Here is an 18,688-nt window from a genome sequence, read left to right as displayed (position 1 = left end):
CTGTCATTTGCAAGCTAAATCCTATGTAAAGAACTTCAGGTTTGTATATTAGGAAAAATAAAATAAAATTTTTAAAATTTGCCATTTTGTGCTATGCTGAAACATATAACTGAAGTAAAGCAGATTAAAACCCACACCATAGTTGTTGCAGTTATCAGTACATGAAGAAAGAAATGTAGCAGGGGTATTCTTCTCTTTGAGAATGGTGCATGCTCGAATAACACATACTTGATGGTCACCATTTCTGATCCAGTTCTCATCTTTAAAGAATTCAATATTAACAGTGAAACATACAGGTACTTTGTGTTGACTGCTAAGATTGTAATCAAAAGCAATTGACAAGTATTGAACTCACCCTCAAAAGAAGTCTTGTAATGATCTTCAAAATTTGTAGTCTGTACAATTTTAAAGCTGTAGTTTATATTATGAAAAGTGATTAATTTTATTCTTTTATATGAGACAAACCCTTTGGGTTAGCACTGCGAGACATAAGATTTATAGCTCAGTGGTCTGGTGTAACTAACTAAAAGTTGTTTCATGTCAAACCAGTCAATTATAAAACTGTAATTCACAGTGGGAATTCAGCATTGCAAATTAAGGCTAATTATGATTGATGGGTTCATCAGTCATAAATAACCCTAATTCATAGTAGGAATTTAACTTGGAGAAATAAAGGTAAATATGATCTTTATATTTTTTTATGGAAAACCTAATTATTTGCTAAATACTGCAATTTTTTATGATAAAACCATCAACCAGAATTAACCTTAATTCAAAGAGTTGAAAGTTCTTCTTTGGAGGGGTGGATAGAGCTGTCGCCTGGCATGCTGTTGGCCCAGCGTTTGACTCTCCTACCTGGCTAATGAAGAATTAGAGGAATTTATTTCTGGTGATAGAAATTCATTTCTCGTCATAATGTGGTTCGGATCCCACAATAAGCTGTAGGTCCTGTTGCTAGGTAACCAGTTGGTTCTTAGCCACGTAAAATAAATCTAATCCTTCGGGCCAGCCCTAGGAGAGCTGTTAATCAGCTCAGTGGTCTGGTTAAACTAAGATATACTTAACTTTTCAAAGAGTTGAATTCCTATAATTCTCGTTATGTTTGATGAACCCATCAGTCATAATTAGCCTTAATTTGCAGTCAATTCCCATGGCAGATTAAGGCTAATTAACTGATTAGTTTTTATGAACAATTCAGTTTTATATTTAAACTTACAAGTTGCTGTAAAAGGCCCAGTGGCTCTAAAAGAGGTATGATACCATAATAATAGTTTCTCTTTATACATGTAGCAAGAATGATTAGTTTATAAAGTGATCTAAGGACTGTGTAGCAGGGAAAAAATTGATATTGGTTTTTTAATGTCTGGAGCTTAAGTTACATGACTATCCTCTTTTGATATAGGAATTTCATTTTACAGGTGAATGTGAAACAATATTTGGAGAGAGATTTCAATAGAATAGCAGTACTCAGAGTGTGTGATGGTAATGAGAACTTTGAAAAATTTCAGAAAGGTAGGACTCCCTTACATTGTTTGTATAGTTCTTAAGTGTTTTGATATTTTGTATTTGAATTTCTGCAACTTCATTATACTTTTGGGGTATTTCATCTAATGACTAAAGGTAATTTGACTACTATGTTAATTTAGTGCATGTAAATTTGTTTCACTAAGTTATAGATCTTATGCATACTTTTCCTATATGACTGAATAACCTCACATATATTCAAAGTTATTGAAGCAGTCCATTGGGTTTACTGTATAAGTGTATCTTCATATTAATGACTCATTGCTTTTGAAAGAAACATGTGTATATCATATATTTTTATTAAACTATTTAGTTCCTGTGGCTTCTGGTTAACATTACTGTATTCTGTAAAACTGTAGTTGTTCATATGTGGAACAAACCTAGGTCTTAATGTGAGGATAAAATCTTCTAGTGCCAGCTGGAAACTGGTAAAAAACATAAAATTGTAGAACAAGGTATTGGTGACACCAGTGTTTGGCCAATCGGATGAGAGCAGAGGCATCAGCCGAACTCCCTTAACCCGAGAGTGCTGTGACGCATTCATTTTCTTCTTTACTACCTTGCTAGAAGGACGCGTTGCTGCCCATCCTTCCAGAAGCCAGTGTTTTCCCTGCCCATTTTTCTCCTTTGGTTTACTTTTTTTGTTGTGAAATATTGCTATTCTGTGTGTTTGTGCATTAGTGCTTTTTGATAGCGTAGTCACTTGTTTCATCCTCAAGGAGTTACCTTCCGTGGTCTACCAGAGCTCCATGGTGATCAAACTAATATCAGAGAATTCTCTTCTAGTTGGTCTTTTTAGCCAGGTATTGTGTCGTAATGATTAACATTATAACACGTGATGGAGTATATAATGGACTCAAAGAGAAGAGGGCACTTTCCCTTATCGTCAGTGAAGCTGAACCCAGTTCTTCCAGCATCAAAAGAACCTGCAAGAAAGAGAAGTGACTATTGTGCATGCGCATCCACCCTCTAGTTTACAACCAGGCTGTTAAAAGGCCAAGGAGCCATTACTCTCTGTTTGGTCAATAGCGAATGGTTCACGTCGTTACCAGTGCTCCGAAAAAAAGCTGACTTTTTTCTCCGTTTTCATTATCGAGGATCATGGAAACATAAAAAATAGCAGCATAATTGCTCAATATTAAGTTCCAGTTAAAAGTTTTAGTTTTAAACTTTTGGAATATATAATTTGTGTTAAATCCGGAACCTGACTCGTTGGTTGCTAGCCTACCTAGTTTCATAAAGCGTTGATTGTTACCTGGTTTCGTAAGTAAGTATACCTTAGTTTTACCAGACCACTGAGCTGATTAACAGCTCTCCTAGGGCTGGCCCGAAGGATTAGACTTATTTTACGTGGCTAAGAACCAATTGGTTACTTAGCAACGGGACCTACAGCTTATTGTGGAATCGAACACATTATAGCGAGAAATGAATTTCTATCACCAGAAATACATTCCTCTAACTCTTCATCAGCCGGCCGCGGGAATTGAACTCCGGTAAACAAAAATTGTTTTAAATTGTAACTAAATGTTTTAGCTAAAAAAAATGTTCCACAACTTTTTATACAGAATCCTTTCAGATTATACAATGTCTACAGTAATCTAGGCAGTAAGTGAGAATAATTCTGACTAGATTAATAGTGGATGTTGTCTGTAGCCTACGTCCTTGGATTACATATCGTCACCCTCATAAACTAACTGCCTAAGTCATTTTTCATTGATTTTTGGATTTTTGCCTAAATCAAATCTCCAATATGTGGCGCACCTACTGGTATACTTGCCTAAGTCAGATGTAGAAAGTAAGTGGCATAAATTTCCCAAAAAGCTTTCTGCCTAAGTCACTCAGTGACTTAGACATTATTATCACTATGCCAAAGTTATGATTGTGACTTGGGCAAAAAAATGACTTAGGCAGTTAGTTTATGAGGGTGACGATATCCAAACACTTTCGCATCTTTATAGTTTGAGCGCCACGCCTACCAGAGATCTGAGCTGTCAGGGAGCGCTTGACAGCGCGAAAAAATAGTTTTTTCAAGAATTCAGCAAAAATAGAAATTTTATGCCAACAACATTCATTTTGCTGTCCTTTTTTCTCGATGTTTATATTTTATGGTGGAATAGTCAGAATAAGAGTCCCAGCCTCCTAAATACAAAAAAATTTGAGTTATTTAAAAAAAAAAAGTCTTTTTTTACATTTTTGTTAAGTAGCCCAAAAACTATGAAAGTCAGGCAAATGAATTTTTTTTTTTTTGAGAAAGCCAACAAAATTCTCCAAATATCGATGTATAAAATAATGAAAAACGAATAAGCACAGTTTGTGAAAAAATTGATAGAAAAGAGGGTAAGAAACAGAGCGCGCTGCCCGGTGCACGGTGAGAATTAATGCTAGAAAGTTATTTTTTTAAGAGCTTTATCTCGGTTATTTTTCATAGGAATTACTTTGTAAATATTCAGAAATGTAGAGGAAAGGTTGAGGAATACAGTGAGAGTCAAGAGAAATGATTTTGGTAAAGGAAACAGTTTCATTTTGACGTTATAAGTTGATCGAAACGAAAAAAATGTTACCGTTGTCAACATTATGGTTCGTAGCTCAAAAACTATAACAGTGAGGTGAGTGAATTAATTTTTATGAGAAAGCCCACAAAATTCTCTAAATATGAACATATAAAAGAATGAGAAACGAATAGGTACAGCTGGTGAAAAAATTTATAGAAAAAGAGGGTGCAAACAGAGTGTTTCCAATAATGTAATCCCACATACAAACCCCACATTTTATAAAAATGTAAAAAAAAATGGAAGATACAAGAGAGAAGCGTGGGTAGCATCAGCTGATTTCATTGTGAGAATTTTACTACGCCAGGGATTTGCGCATGCACAGCACATGGACTGCTTGGCTGGCTTATTGATGCCTGAGTTACATGGTCCAAGGTATGTTTTAGCCTATGGAAACCACAAATTGTCTGAATTAAAAAAAAAAATTTACTCCTAACACACGTATGAAAAATTTCGGTAAATTTTACGTAGCGGTACGTCAGTCAGGTAGGAAGGGGAGTAGGCTAATTTTACATACCACTATGTCATTTGGGCATAAAAGAGCTAAGTGGCTTAGCTTAGACTGAGGACCCTAGGATCAGGTAATAACAATATCTGGGCAAAGTAAATTGATAGCCTAACAATAAGGCTACATATTAGTATAAATTTTTTCCTTTTCATATAAGCCTGTGCACTTAAGCACGAGCTAAATAATCCAGGACTAGCCCAGGCATTACCTTATATCAAGTTAGTGATAACTTTTCATGAAACATCCTATTTTTTTACTAAATTGTTAGCCTAGACCATTTAACCTAGGACTAGATGAAATCATAATCTGTGCTGGATGAAATGGTAACCTAGCCTTAAGGCTACATACTAAGGTATGGTAATTGTGTTTTATGTAACCCATACACTTGAGTGTGAATTAAATAATCCAGATTAGGCGGTAGCCTAGATTAGAGTAAGTTATAGCCTGGCTATAAGGTTACACATTAGTGATTATTGTTTTATATAGTAGACCAAATAGTCTATGATTGGATGTAAACAACAACCTGGGTTAGACAAAAAATAGTTGACTAACCGTAAGGTTATATATTAGTAGGTTTTTTGTTTTTATATAGCCTAGCCTATACATTTAAGAGTGATCTATAATAATCTGTATTAGGCAATACCCTATACTAGGTTAAGAAAGAACGAATAAGCTTAGGATTATACATAAACAGTATCCTAGGCTCAATAAAATAACCTGTAAGGTTACATTTTAGTAGGGTCTTATGTAGCCTATATCCTTAAAGGTGATATAAACCTAGAACAGGCAGTAGCCTAACCATATTAAGTAGGAACCCCCTTTTAATCCTTAAACGCCGAGCCTCTATTTACAAAAGCGTCTGCCGTATGCCGGCGCGGTTTGAGAGTTAGCGCCGAAGTGGAAAGAAAGTTTTTTTCAAAAAACCACAGCACACTTAGTTTTTAAGATTTAGAGTTCATTTATGGCTCCTTTTTTTCTCATTGCCTGAAGTTTAGTATGCAACCATCAGAAATTAAAAAAATATCATTATCATATATAAATATTGGAATATATGACAGCACGAAAGAAAATTTCCTATATAATTGTATACAAATCGCGCTGTGAGCAAAACGGTTGAAGCTAATGAATTATTTTTTTTGTTGTATTGTAAACTAAATTGCGATGATTTTGATATATAACAAATTTTAAAACGATCAAAGCAACACAGAGAAAATATTATCACTAAATGATGCATGAATTCGTAACGAGCGGACGTAAAAAAAAAGTTTTTTTTAAAAATTCACCATAAATCGAAATATTGTGCTAGAGACTTCTTGTTTGTTGCAAAATGAAGGTAATGATTGAATATTATTGGAATGTAATAGTTTTAGCTTACAATTGCATTTTTCAACCATTTCGGTCGAGTCAAAGTTGACCGAAGGTTGAAATTTTGGCACTTATTGTAATTTATATGAAAATATTTCAAAACTGATAAAAGCTACAACCATGAGTTATTTTTTGTTGTATTCTACATGAAAGTGCACACATTTTGATGTATAACACTTTATGTAACGCCTAATAGAAAATGGTGCAAAAATTACGACAAGGTGACTAAAGAAATTCTGAGATTTTCAGCCGAGTTAGTGCACGCAGAGGTAAGGAAAAAGTTTTTTTCAAAAATTCACCATAAATCGAAATGTTGTGCTAGAGACTTCCCATTTGTTGCAAAATGAAGATAAATGATTGAATGTTACTAGAATGTAAGAGTTTTAGCTTACAATTGCATTTTTCGACCATTTCGGTCAAGTCAAAGTTGACCGAAGGTTGAAATTTCTGCACTTATCATGATTTATATGAAAATATTTCAAAACTGATAAAAGCTACAACATGAGTTATTTGTTTGTTGTATTCTACATGAAATTGCGCACATTTTCATGTATAACACTTTATGTAACGCCTAATAGAAAACGGTGCAAAAATTACGACAAGATGACTAAAGAAATTCCGAGATTTTCAGCAGAGTTAGTGCGTGCAGAGGTAAGAAAAAGTTTTTTCAAAAATTCACCATAAATCAAAATATTATGCTAGAGACTTCCCGTTTGTTGCAAAATGAAGGTAAATGATTGAATGTTACTAGAATGTAAGGGGTTTAGCTTACAATTGCATTTTTTACCATTTTGGTAGAGTCAAAGTTGACTGAAGGTTGAAATTTTGACACATCGTGATTTATATGAAAATATTTCAAAAGTGATAAAAGCTACAACCATGAGTTATTTTTTGTTATATTCTACATGAAATTGCGCACATTTTCATGTATAACGATTGCAAAAGTTACGACAAAGTGACTAAAGAAATTCTGAGATTTTCAGCAGAGTTAGCAAGGAGGTAAGGAAAAAAGTTTTTTTTTTTTTTTTTTTTTTTCAAAATTCACCATAAATCGAAAATATTGTGCTAGAAACTTTGCGTTTGTTGCAAAATGAAGGTAGATGATTGAATATCACTAGAATGTTAGATTTTTTGCTTACCAAAAAATACCGAAATATATATATATATATATCTATGTATGTATATATATATATATATATATACACACACATTCATACATACACACACATATGTATATAATATTATATATTTTTTTTATTTTGGTACGAATACATAACTAAAAGGAATGCAGGTGAAAAACTGTTTTTTTTTGCATAAAACGAAATAATATACAAAACACCAATAAATATAGATATATAAAAACTTGTAATAAATATAAAATTAAATATAAAATCAATGCTGAATACCCACTCATAATCCTGACTCTTCGTTCTGTTCTTGTTTTCTCCCTCCTCCATTGAAAAGTCTTGCATTTTTTCCTCGACATGACGAGGTACAGGTGGGGAGGAGACACGCGCCTTAGTGCAGATGGGCCGCCTTCTCGGCGGTCCGCTGTGCCCTCCAGTGTCCCTCAGGTAGGCACACTCCAATATATGACCATAGTGTGGTATTTGTGGTCACACTCCCCGATCCTGCAAAGTGCTACCTTGCAGGTTCGACAGACGAACCGGGTGTCTCTTCTTCTGCCATTCATATGGCTACCCAGCACCGTTTCTGCTTACGCCCTTATAGGGGCTCCAGTGTGTGATCCCCTGCCTGCAGCTGACACACAGGGTCCACTACCCGACGGGACATTGGAATGTGAGGGAGGGTGGCAGCAGGGACAGGGGCGGCGACAGCAGGGACGGCATCAGCAGGGGTGGCATCATCAAGGGCGGCATTGGCAGGAGCAGGACCACCGAGGTTGGCCCTCCTAGCAACATCTGCCCTATCCTCTCGGGGCAGGTCTGGAGCTCGGGCAGGGGCGGTGTTGGAAGGCCCTCCTCAGGATTAAAGTTTATGAGGGCATTCCCGGCCACCTCGAGAAACTGGATGTGGGACCACCTCCGGTGTCTGAATTGTACCCACAGTAGAGGACGTAGGCATTCTGGAGGGCCAACTGAAGGAGGTATTTGAGGAGCTTTTGTGTCCATCTCCTGGTTCTCTTGGTGATGGGATAATACTGGATGAGTTGATCAACAGTAGGCCGTTGGACACGAAACTCCTCATACGTAACTCGGCCCTGCCAACGTGTCTTCTTCTGCTGAACGACCTCTTCTTGGATGGGCTCATGACTGGTCGTAATCATGGGCACTTGTCGGACCCCCTTCCAACAGATGACGAAGACATCTCCCGTCCGCCCGCCACTCTGTCTCTCCTCGTGCCAGATGTTGCGGCTGGCTAGCGAACCTCTTGAGGACATTGGGGCCCCACGCAAGCAAAGCGTACCACTGACGCACACCTGCTTCATACAGTTCCTGGGCCAGGGCTACCGAGTTATAATAATTATCCATAAACAGGTGGTATCCCTGGTTATGGAAATGATCCACAAGACCGAAGACAGTGTCACGCAGCGTGGAGAAGACCCCGGAATACACAGAGAAGCCAACAACGTATCCAGTGTTGGATTCTGTAATAAAAAGTAACTTCACACCATATTTCTTTGGCTTCTTGGGGTTGTACACTTTTATGCTTAGACGCCCTTTGTATGGCATCATCCCCTCATCCAAAGAAAGGTTCTTAGAAGGAACCATGAGAAACTGGAACCGTTCACGAATGTAGTCCAACACTGGGCGGACTAAGATGAGGCGATCTGGGTTATTCTGGGGTATGGCCCTTCGGTTGAAGGCGTTGAAATACCTGTCCAACGCCAGGAAACTATCACGGGGCATAATGCCGGGCACATTGGGCGTATTTAAAAAAATTCCGCCTCCAACGCCGGAAATAATTTTTTTATAAATGTGTTTACGTAATCAGGAAAGAACTAACATGATGTGATTCACAAACCTAGCATTCTGTGTGGAGGTATGTACATATCCTGTCGCTCAAAACTACCCACGTATTTTAGATACACTCTATAAAATAGTACTATCCTAAAATATGTACCTGTACAGTAAATATCATTTCAGAATAATCTTAAGCACAGGAAAATATACGTAAAACATACACCCAGTGGATTACGTACAGTATGAGCAGAACAATGTGTAGTTACGTAGGCCAAAGAAAACATGCGTCTGAATGATGGGGGATACTTAAGAGTAACAGTTGTAGGTTTGAACTTAATTTTGCAACATAACTTTGAAATGATATTGGGGTGTTCTGGGAGATAGTCTGAGGTGTATTTTTGTTTGAACTGTCAAGTATGGCGATGAACTGTTAAAATAGGCAGCTATTAAATGTTTTAAGTAGTAGGAGAGTACTGTACTGTAAGGTTACTATGGGTGTTTGGGATGATGATTCTGGGTGTGTTTTTGTTTGAAATGGTATTAAATTATTTTATATGATAATTTAAGGTATACCTTTGTTTGAACTACCAAATTAAGAAGTGAAATGTTAAAATAGGCAGTTATAAGCATTTTAGTTGAAGTGGTACAAAGTATTTGGCAGTTATAAGCATTTTGAGAGGGAATTTTTGTATTTCCTCAGTAGGTTCTGGAACCTATTCCCGCATATAATTGGGTGAGCACTGTAATCCCTGTTTTGAATGTCATTCTTGTCCTCCTGATCAGTGGAGGATTTTTGCCAAGAAGAGGGGGCAGAGTAGGAAATTGGAGGCCCCATCTTTGATGTCTGCTTCTCGGGCTCCTCCTTGTTCATCTGCCATGTCCAGTCTTCATCCAGTTGCTTCTTCTTCCTTCTTGGAGGGTCAGGAGATATTATCTCATTTGTTGTGCCCGCTCTATTGGGGGGAGGGGGTATCCCCCAGTGAGGGAAGGAGGCAGGTCCATCTTGTTCTATTTTGGGATCTGAGGCTCAGAAGGTGGCTGGCATCTGGGCTTTTATAGGCTTTCCAGGAGTACTAACCTAGGGATGGCCTGTTATCCCATTTTCTGTCCTCTCGTGTTCCCATGTCAACTGCCTCGACAGCTGCCAGCCCTGCTGCTCTCCGCTTAGCTGTACCAGGAGCTTCTGTTCAAGTGTTGCCACGTCGCTTTGGTGTACCCTGGCCAGTGTTGTGAAACGGTGGCTGCAGTGGCTACTCCTGCTCTTGTTCCCAGCTCCTCCGCCTTGACAGTTCCCAGGTCAGTGGCTCTATCCGCTCCTCTGCATAGACCGTTGGTTCCTGTTCAGAGTTTTAGGCCTTCTCCAGAAGTGGCGACTTCTACTCCTGCTCCGTCTTCTGATGCTATTATTCGAGCAGTGGTCAACAGTTGACATCATTTTCCAAAAGAAGTATGGCTGTGTTATGGAGAAGAAGTGTCGCAGATCTCCGTCTCCACCTTCTCCTTCATCATCTTCCTCTTCTTTGTCTTTGTCATCTTCTCCTCCTGTCTGACCTTCCCTTGTTAGACATTGGAGGGTGAAAGACTTCGTTGCTGCTCCTCATTTAAGAAGACATAGAACCATCTCTATCTCTTCGTCTCCATCATCGTCCAGCAACAGACATGCTCACGGCCATGTCAATGGTAGGGATGCATCATGTCCAGCAGCTTCTTGTCCCTTGGTAGATCTCTCCAAGCAAAAATCGGCAAAAGAAAAATCTATGGCAGTGTCATATTCCCGATCCCCTGTTTGTGTTTGTAGGAAGGATGACAGGGCTCCTGTTAAAAACTCGTGTAGAGAAGGCTTTGGAAGCTCAGCCGCTACCTTCTCGACCCCGTGAGGGGTTCTGCACATATGCAGATGTGTATTCAGCGTCAGCTGTTGTCACCTCGTCTCTCTCCCGTTCGGTTTCCCATGCAAGAAGCGCTGTTTCCCGCTGTAGCTCATAAGGCTGTGATGTTAGGCCCCATCGTTCCAGAAATCCTCTCCATTCACGCTCTCCCTGGAGGGTCTCTGATCAACACTTCAGCTCCCACAGCCATGTTGTTTCGCCCATCCATGCCCTTGAAGATGAGTGCGTACGTGCAGGCAGTCCGAGTCATTCAGTTTTACAGCTGCCTTCGTCGGCGTCTCGACATCTCTCTCATCCACAACCCCCTGGAAAGAATCTGGATCATTGTTCTTGTTCACTCGGCCATGGATGTGGCGTCACGGATGCAGAACCATGCATTGGCTCACGGCCATCACACAGGAATGAAGATTCTGCCTCTTGCTCTTGTGAACAGGATGACCCTCAGGTAAGATTACCATTGTCATCATTTGGCTACCAAGCCCCTTAAAGAGTTTTAGGACCTGAAAGGGCTTATGCCCCAGTTATAAATAAAGATGTCTTACATTCGTCTGATCCGATAGATAGAGTAGATCCCCAAGAGGAGGAGGTAAAAGATGTAGAGAACCAAGAAAGATTATTGTACTCATTTGTGAGTGCAATAATCTTTCTCAGGAAGCAGCAACGACTTCTTTGGGTGTCCTCACAAGTATAGAGGCTTTACTCTGTCCTAAGAAGGATTTAAAGATTTCTATAGAGCTGCTGTGCTCGAGTTGTGCAGACTCTGTCTTAGGCCATGTGAATTCTCTCCTCTCCGGCGTGATAATTCACTTTGGTCTTGTAGATCATTTAAGTTTCTACCCCCTCTGGTACCTTGACATAGAAGGTTTTATGCAACACGTATATGACGTTGCACCCTAGACAGATTAACTCAGACCTGGTTTGTTTGGGTCCTGGATTGACCCTAGATCAAGTTAGGGCGGAAGGTCCACCCCTTACTCATCAAGAGGCTGCTACATTGGAGTTGATTGCCTCTTCTGCTTTTCAGACAGTGTCTTGGCCAGACTTATGGTCTAGAGCAGTAACCATGATATCTTCCTCTGTACTAGGTGATTCAGAAGAGAGTCCTCCTTTTATTAGGCTTTTACAGTCAGGTGGTAAAGCAATACCTGACCCATGTAAATGCTAATATTTGGGTTAACCTTTTGCTGAAAAGAAGAGATGCAGCCCTCTCCAAGGTTTCAAGATCCATCAGCACAGATTCGTTACTAGCCTTGAGAAACTGGGATGTTTTGAACTCTCCTTCTCTCATCCCTACAGAACTAGACATAGCAATTGATAGACGTCACTCGGACAATAACGACCAGCTAGTTCATCAGGCAGTGTCAAAGTTGGCTGGATCTTCTTGTCCTAGTATGTTGAGAACTAGGCATCAAGCTTCTCGAAGAGGGCCACGAACGCGGCATCTACTAGTGGTTCTGCTCAGCCTGCTCAAATAACTTCTAAGAAAGCTTCTCAAAAATGGCCCTTTCAGTCCAACTCTTCTAGACCAGGAAGAGGAGCCAGAGGCAAGGCCAGAGGAGGTAAGCGATAGACTAGGCGCCCCTCCCCACTCATCGCCACCAGTGGGGGGATGCCTAGTGAACCAGTGGGCTATGTGGCAAGAGTTTCGGAGCGGAATCATGGATAGTGGATGTTCTACAGCTAGGATATCTACTACTCTTTGATTTCCCTCTCCCTCTCCCCGGGCAACCTCTCCATCATCTGTCATACTCCCAGGGCTCTCTGAAATTTCTAGTTCTCCAAGAGGAAGTGAGGAAAATGACGGAGAAAGGAGCAGTGCAAGTAGTCTAGCATCCTTCTCCGGGATTCTACAGTCGGGTTTCCTTGTCCCCAAGGCAACGGACAATTGGAGACCAGTTATAGACCTTTCGACCCTGAACATCTTCATCAGGAGGATCCGATTCAAGATGGAGACTCCTTGTACTCTCCTGTCAGCTCTCAGGAGCAACGATTTTATGCCCATGATAGATCTGAAGGATGCTGACTTCCAAATTGCAGTCCATCGCTCTTCCCAGAAGTTCTGCTTCAGTCTGGGAGAGCTGGTGTTTCAATTCAAGGTCCAGTGCTTCAGCCTAACAAGAGTCCCTCAGGTGTTCATAAGAGTGTTCACCCTAGTCTTAGTGTCATCCTGGGCTCATTTTCAGGGTTCTGCTCTTGGGATATCTTGATGACTGGTTGGTCCTGGCAAGTTCTCGGGAAAACTAATCCAAGACAGAGATCGTCTTCTCCAATTTTGCCATAACCTAGGCATTGTGATAAATTTGGAGAAGTCAAATCTTCACCCCAGTCAAAAGATTCTTTACCTGGGTATTTCCATCGGACCAGCGAATCAAGAAGTTCAGGAAAGTGGCCCAGTCCTTCCTATCCGAAGAGAAGCAGCTGGCAAGTTATTGGCAAATAATTCTAGGTCTCTTAACGTCACTGGAAAGAATTCTGGTCCCCTGCAAAGGACTCCCCTCTGTTTCAGGAACCTCTATCTGCAAAGGTGGAAAGGGACTTTCTGTGGTGGTTGGCTGACAAAAACTTGACTATAGGAGTGCCTGTTCATTCTCCTTCTCCTCCAGAAATTCTCCTGTTCTTGGACTCCCCATACAAAGGTTTGGGTGCCCACTTAGAGGGTCTTCTGACGTTGGGAGTCTGGAGTCTTCAGGACAAGCAGCTGCACATCAATGCTCTGGAGCTGAAAGCAGCCTTCCTGACACTTTAGGAGCGTTAGGAGAGGGTGCCAGGACGCTCCATAGTTCTGATGTCGGACAACACTACGATGTTTGATTATGTAAACAAACGGGGGGCTAGTCTCTCGCCAACTTCACTCCATGACGGTACTCCTTCACCAGTGGGCGATAGACCAATCAGTAGACCTCTCATCCAGGTATATCCCAGGCAAGAGGAATGTGGTGGTCAACAAACTGAGTTGTCAGGGTCAGGTCCTGGAGACAGAGTGGTCCTTACATCAGGAAATAGTGGACAGGCTCTTCCTCCTTTGGGGAAGGCCAGTAATAGATCTGTTTGCAACAAGGTTCAGCAGGAAGCTATAGGTCTTCTGTTCAGTTGTCCCAGACCTCTTTGCTGTTGTGGAGGATGCCCTACAACATCCTTGGGACACCCTGGAGGTTTACGCCTTGCCTCCCTTTTGCCTGATCCATCAGGTCTTAAACAGGGTAGTGACTTCCTGGAACCTCAGGATGACCCTTGTAGCTCCCTGGTGGCCTCATGCAGAATGGTTTCCCGATCTACTAACCCTGCTGTCAGCAGTTCCCAGAGAGATCCCTCCATGGCACAACTTCCTCTGCCAGTCTCACATTGAGAGATATCACCAGTCAGTAAGGTCCCTATCTCTTCATGGCTGGAGACTATCCAGTATCTCCTGCAAGCGAAAGGCTTTTCTCGCAGAACAGCAAAAAGATGTCAGGCTACCTCAGAGGATCTTCCTCAGCTGTATACCAGGGAAAATGGGCCAGCCACTGTGATTGGTGTCGTCGAAGGGGTCTTTCTCCAGTCGGAGCTTCTGTTCAGCAAATAGCAGACTTTTCTCCGGTGGGAGAAAAGTCTGTCTGTGTCTGTAGTCAAAGGCTACAGGGCTGCCTAAAAGATGTAGACCTGTCTTCTTCATGGGAAATCTCAGTGCTACTCAAAAGCTTTTGAGCAGTCATGTTCTCCTAGAGAACTTAAACCTCCAGTTGAATCTGACCCTGGTGTTAAGTAGTCTCACTAAGCTTGAGCCCCATATGAACCGTTCGATGGTCATCTGACAGAGGCTTGACCCTTAAAATGGTCTTCTTGCTGGCTTTAGCTTCATCAAAAGTGGGCAGACTCCATGGTCTCTCCTCTAATGTTAAACACACAATGGGTTGGGGGTCCTTAGCCTTCGAATTTGTCCCGGAATTCTTAGCTAAGACTCAGAATCCTTCAGTTCATGATGACAGATTTGAATCCTTTTCCATCCCTTCCTTGGGAGTTTTTGTTGATAACAACCCAGACAAATTGCTCTCATGTCCTGTCAGGGCACTGTGTGGTTACCTAAAAAGGACTCATCACCTCAGGCTGGTGTGTCGAATACTTTTTGTAAGCTCAGGCCAGATCAAGAAAGAAGTGTCCAAGAATACCATCTCCTTCTGGCTCTGTGAGGTCATTAGACATGCTTATAGCTCTTCTGCAACATTAGATTCTAACTCAGTGCGTGCAAGAGCATATAATGTTGGGGGTTTAGACCCTTTATTAGCTTTTAAGAAGAACTTATGTGTTCATAGGTTTTTGAAGACTGGTACTTGGCTTTGTCAGACCACCTTCACATCCTTCTACCTTTGGGACATTGCCCACAGGTCCTTGGACACTTTTTCTTTTGGTCCAGTGGTGGCTGTTCAACAAGTTGTGTAGCTCATTCAGTGCCCCTGGTGGGATAGTTTGTATTTTACGTAAGATGATGGTATGAAAGTGAGAATGAATGAGATGACTGGTCTTTTTTCCTTTCCATTTTCCACTTCTCTACCCACAGGCAGTAGGAAGATTGATCATCATGAGCTGGAACTGGTTAGATACAGGTGAGTGAGTGGCTTATTTGTTTGAGGAAGTTTTATTTGTACACGAATATTTCCTTGCAGAAGCTAGTCCTTCCTCTCTCTGACAAGGGGAGAGAGGAATGATAACAAACAAATTGGTAGCTAATGTAGGTTTGTTGTCTGAACAGATATAACTCTTTATCTTCCACTTATACAATGTTCCTCTGCATTGTGTATTAGCCCAGTAGTCTGACTGTTTGATAAGCTTTTTATCTGACAAGTCAGAGGCATACGTCTCCTTCCTCTGCTTTAGCCTAACTAGGAAATGAGATCAGGTGTAGTGAACCTTCAGTCAGTTCAAGACTTTCCTTTCCTCCCATCAAAGGTGAGTCTATCCTCGTGTTAAGACCAAGGTTTGTTGTGCATATGAACAAATCAATTTTTAAATTAATATGTATTCTTCATAGCTAACAAACCTACTGTCTTAATGTACATTGCCCACTTCTTGCCACCCCTGAAAGTGATTCCCTGGGTGGGAAGAAACTGAATGTGTTACTGACTTTCTCAGGTTAAGGGAGGTTGACTGATGCCTCCTCTTTCATCAGATTGGCCAACCCTGTCGCCACCAATATCTTGTTCTACAATTTTATGTTTTTTACTAGTTTCCAGCTGGTGCTAGAAGATTTTATCTTCACGTGAAGACCACAGGTTTGTTAGCTATGAAAAATATAAATTAATTTTAAAATTTGTTATTTTTAATTTTCTTTTTACATTGGAAGAGAACTGTAAATTTTCTACCCTTTTCCAGTGGGACTTAGAAGAAACCAGTGAAGAGTATGAAGATGAAGTTTTTGCTCCTGCTAATTCTGAAGAAGTAGATATTATTGTCATGACAAATGTTAATAGGCTTGAGAGTGTCAATGTAAGTGTTTTATTTGTATTGTCTGTGCTGGACATTTCATCCTATTGCATGTACTCATTAAGAAAAGTTTTATGTAATTAATTTTTTGGGCAATTGTAATAGACATAGTATATTAGTGGAGCATGCCAAGACACACATGACTAGAACCTAGCACTGCAGTCATTTCCTGTACTCATACTGACAGAGGGCTCATCATTGACTTGAAAGCTCTCATTTGTGCTGATCCCTCATATGTAATCATGAAGTTACATTTTTATTAGGGGATTTTTCCAGAATAATTTCATGTTTTTCTCTATTTCTGTAATAGTGTGAGTGTCATAATAAGTGATATGCTATATTACACATTTACAAATATTTGTTCCATTCATTTTCTTTCTACTGAAATACCCAACTTTCACTGTACCTTCATCCAATTTTCACATGACACACTACTGATAGTAATGAAGGTTCTTCATGGCATATCAGCCACCAGTAGCAGCACCATTGCTTAATTCCTTTTGTTTGACAACCAATCCCTCCAGTTTCTTCCCACTGCTGACCAACTTCAACCAAATAACTTGGTTCAGTTTTTTTCATTTTCACTTGAGAACAGATATTTCAGGTGAGGCTTCTGAGTAAAAAATATGACATATGATGCTAAATTTCTTATCTCAATACTTGTAAATGGCCTTTCATGTCCAAATAACCCCAAAATTGTCAGTGGGCAGAATGCTGGGTAATTCAGACATATAAATCTTTGCAAAAAAAAAAAAAAAAAAAAAAAAAAAAAAGGGATTTTGACAAAGGAAAAATCTATTTCTGAGGAAGGTCCCGTGTCACCCGGTGAAATTCCATTGTAGCACGAATTTCTAGGTATAAAATGCTAGATATACCAGAGAAAAAAGAGCTTTCAGGAAAGCTGGGGTTACTACCCCCAGATCGAGCGTCTTCTCCAGGGAAGACGTCGGTATATCGAAGGGTGAGTGAAAGACCACTACCACGGAGTCTTACTCGAAAGATTTCTCCCTATCAAAACCCCCAGAAGAGAGCCTTTAGCCGTTACACCCCCCCCACACCCAAACACCCGCCAGCTCGGCGACACCAGCGCCACCTACCTCATTCCAGGCTAGCACTAACCCCAGACTTGGCATGTGCAAGTAGGCGGGGGGAGCAATAGGTGAGTCAGGGAGGGTCACCGGGTGACACGGGACCTTCCTCAGAAATAGATTTTTCCTTTGTCAAAATCCCTTTTCTGAGTCCAGTCCCGTGTCAGCCGGTGAAATAGTGATAGAGAATCATGCCAAGGCTGCAAACTACAAGGAAACAAGGTAATCTGAAGAAAAAAAAAAACATAAATTACAAAAATGGTTTTAATCAGGTAATCTCTTACATGTAGCAAGAACACTAAACCTAAGGCACATCAAAAACTTAATATTACGAAAAAGTGGGGAAGTCCCCAGCATGGCGGGGAAGAGGCCCCAAAAATACTTAATACTACTAAAGCACAACGACATATGAAATTTGCATAGGTTAAATGGCATATATAATCTTAAAGCTACACAGGTAAACTTAAAGCTAAACACGTAAGAGACAAAACCAAACGGGAAATAATATATACAGTACATATACACATATCTGGGGTACATGGAGCAAAATAAAAACCGCCCAGTACCCCACAAGAAAACACAATCATAACATGTCAGATTACAGTTTCCACTCAACAGAGACAAGATACATCAATATGAGTAGCAAGGCAGTGAGGCATGATCAACCAGGAGGATAAGCAGAGAAGCAAATGAGGCAGGCGGGTGGGGGAAAGGGGAGGATAAGGATATGATTAGTTAAGGAGGGGAGATGACACTTCCCACAGCTATTGTAGAAAATTTCAGGGCTTCGAGCGATTTTAAATAGTGGCGTTTAAACACTAGAGGTGATTTCCAACCCGTGTATTTAGAGAGTTCTGAGAAGTCCATATTATGAAAGTAATTAATGGAAGTAGCAACTGCTCGAATATCATGAACCTTAGGAACTGAATCTGGGTTGGCCTGTTTAATAAAATACAAAATCTGTTGTCTTATAGCATTCAGTGAAAGAGTACCACCTTTCTCCCTGATAAAAAGAGGACCCGACTTACTCTGTGGAGTTCTTAAAAGGTAAGATTTAAGTGTATATACTGGACATAAAGACTGGTCTTGTGGAAGGGGCACCACCTTCCAAGGAGACCACCTGTCTTGTGGGTCTTCATTTTTGGCTAAGAATCTAGGGTCAGGGGAAAGGAGGACCTCTCCGGACGGGAGGAAGTTCACAAAATCATCACCTCTAGTGAGAGCCGATAGCTCTGAGATTCTGGCACCTGAAGCCAAGCTAATCAGAAATAAAGTCTTCCTTAACAGATCCTGATAAGAGCATTGAAAGTTGTTCATCTCTGATGCTAACTTAAGGACGTCATTGAGAAACCACGTAACCGAATGTGGGCGTGATATGGGTCTC

General features: G+C 40.5%; 1 protein-coding gene across 1 annotated transcript in view; it reads left to right on the top strand.

Moving 5' to 3' along the window:
• Nucleotides 1-16,864, top strand: part of LOC136831404 (uncharacterized) — a 135,384-nt gene extending 118,520 nt beyond the window's left edge. The window contains exons 5-6 of the mRNA XM_067091786.1: nucleotides 1,419-1,512; nucleotides 16,106-16,864. Of these exons, the coding sequence (XP_066947887.1) occupies nucleotides 1,419-1,456 (38 nt within the window). The 3' untranslated portion in view covers nucleotides 1,457-1,512; nucleotides 16,106-16,864. The remainder of the gene's footprint in view (nucleotides 1-1,418; nucleotides 1,513-16,105) is intronic.
• The last annotated feature ends 1,824 nt before the right edge of the window (nucleotides 16,865-18,688 follow it).

Source organism: Macrobrachium rosenbergii, chromosome 48, assembly GCF_040412425.1.
Source record: "Macrobrachium rosenbergii isolate ZJJX-2024 chromosome 48, ASM4041242v1, whole genome shotgun sequence".
Taxonomy (NCBI): Eukaryota; Metazoa; Arthropoda; class Malacostraca; order Decapoda; family Palaemonidae; genus Macrobrachium; species Macrobrachium rosenbergii.
Note: the sequence above shows the minus strand (reverse complement) of the source record. Positions and strands in the feature narration are given on the sequence as shown.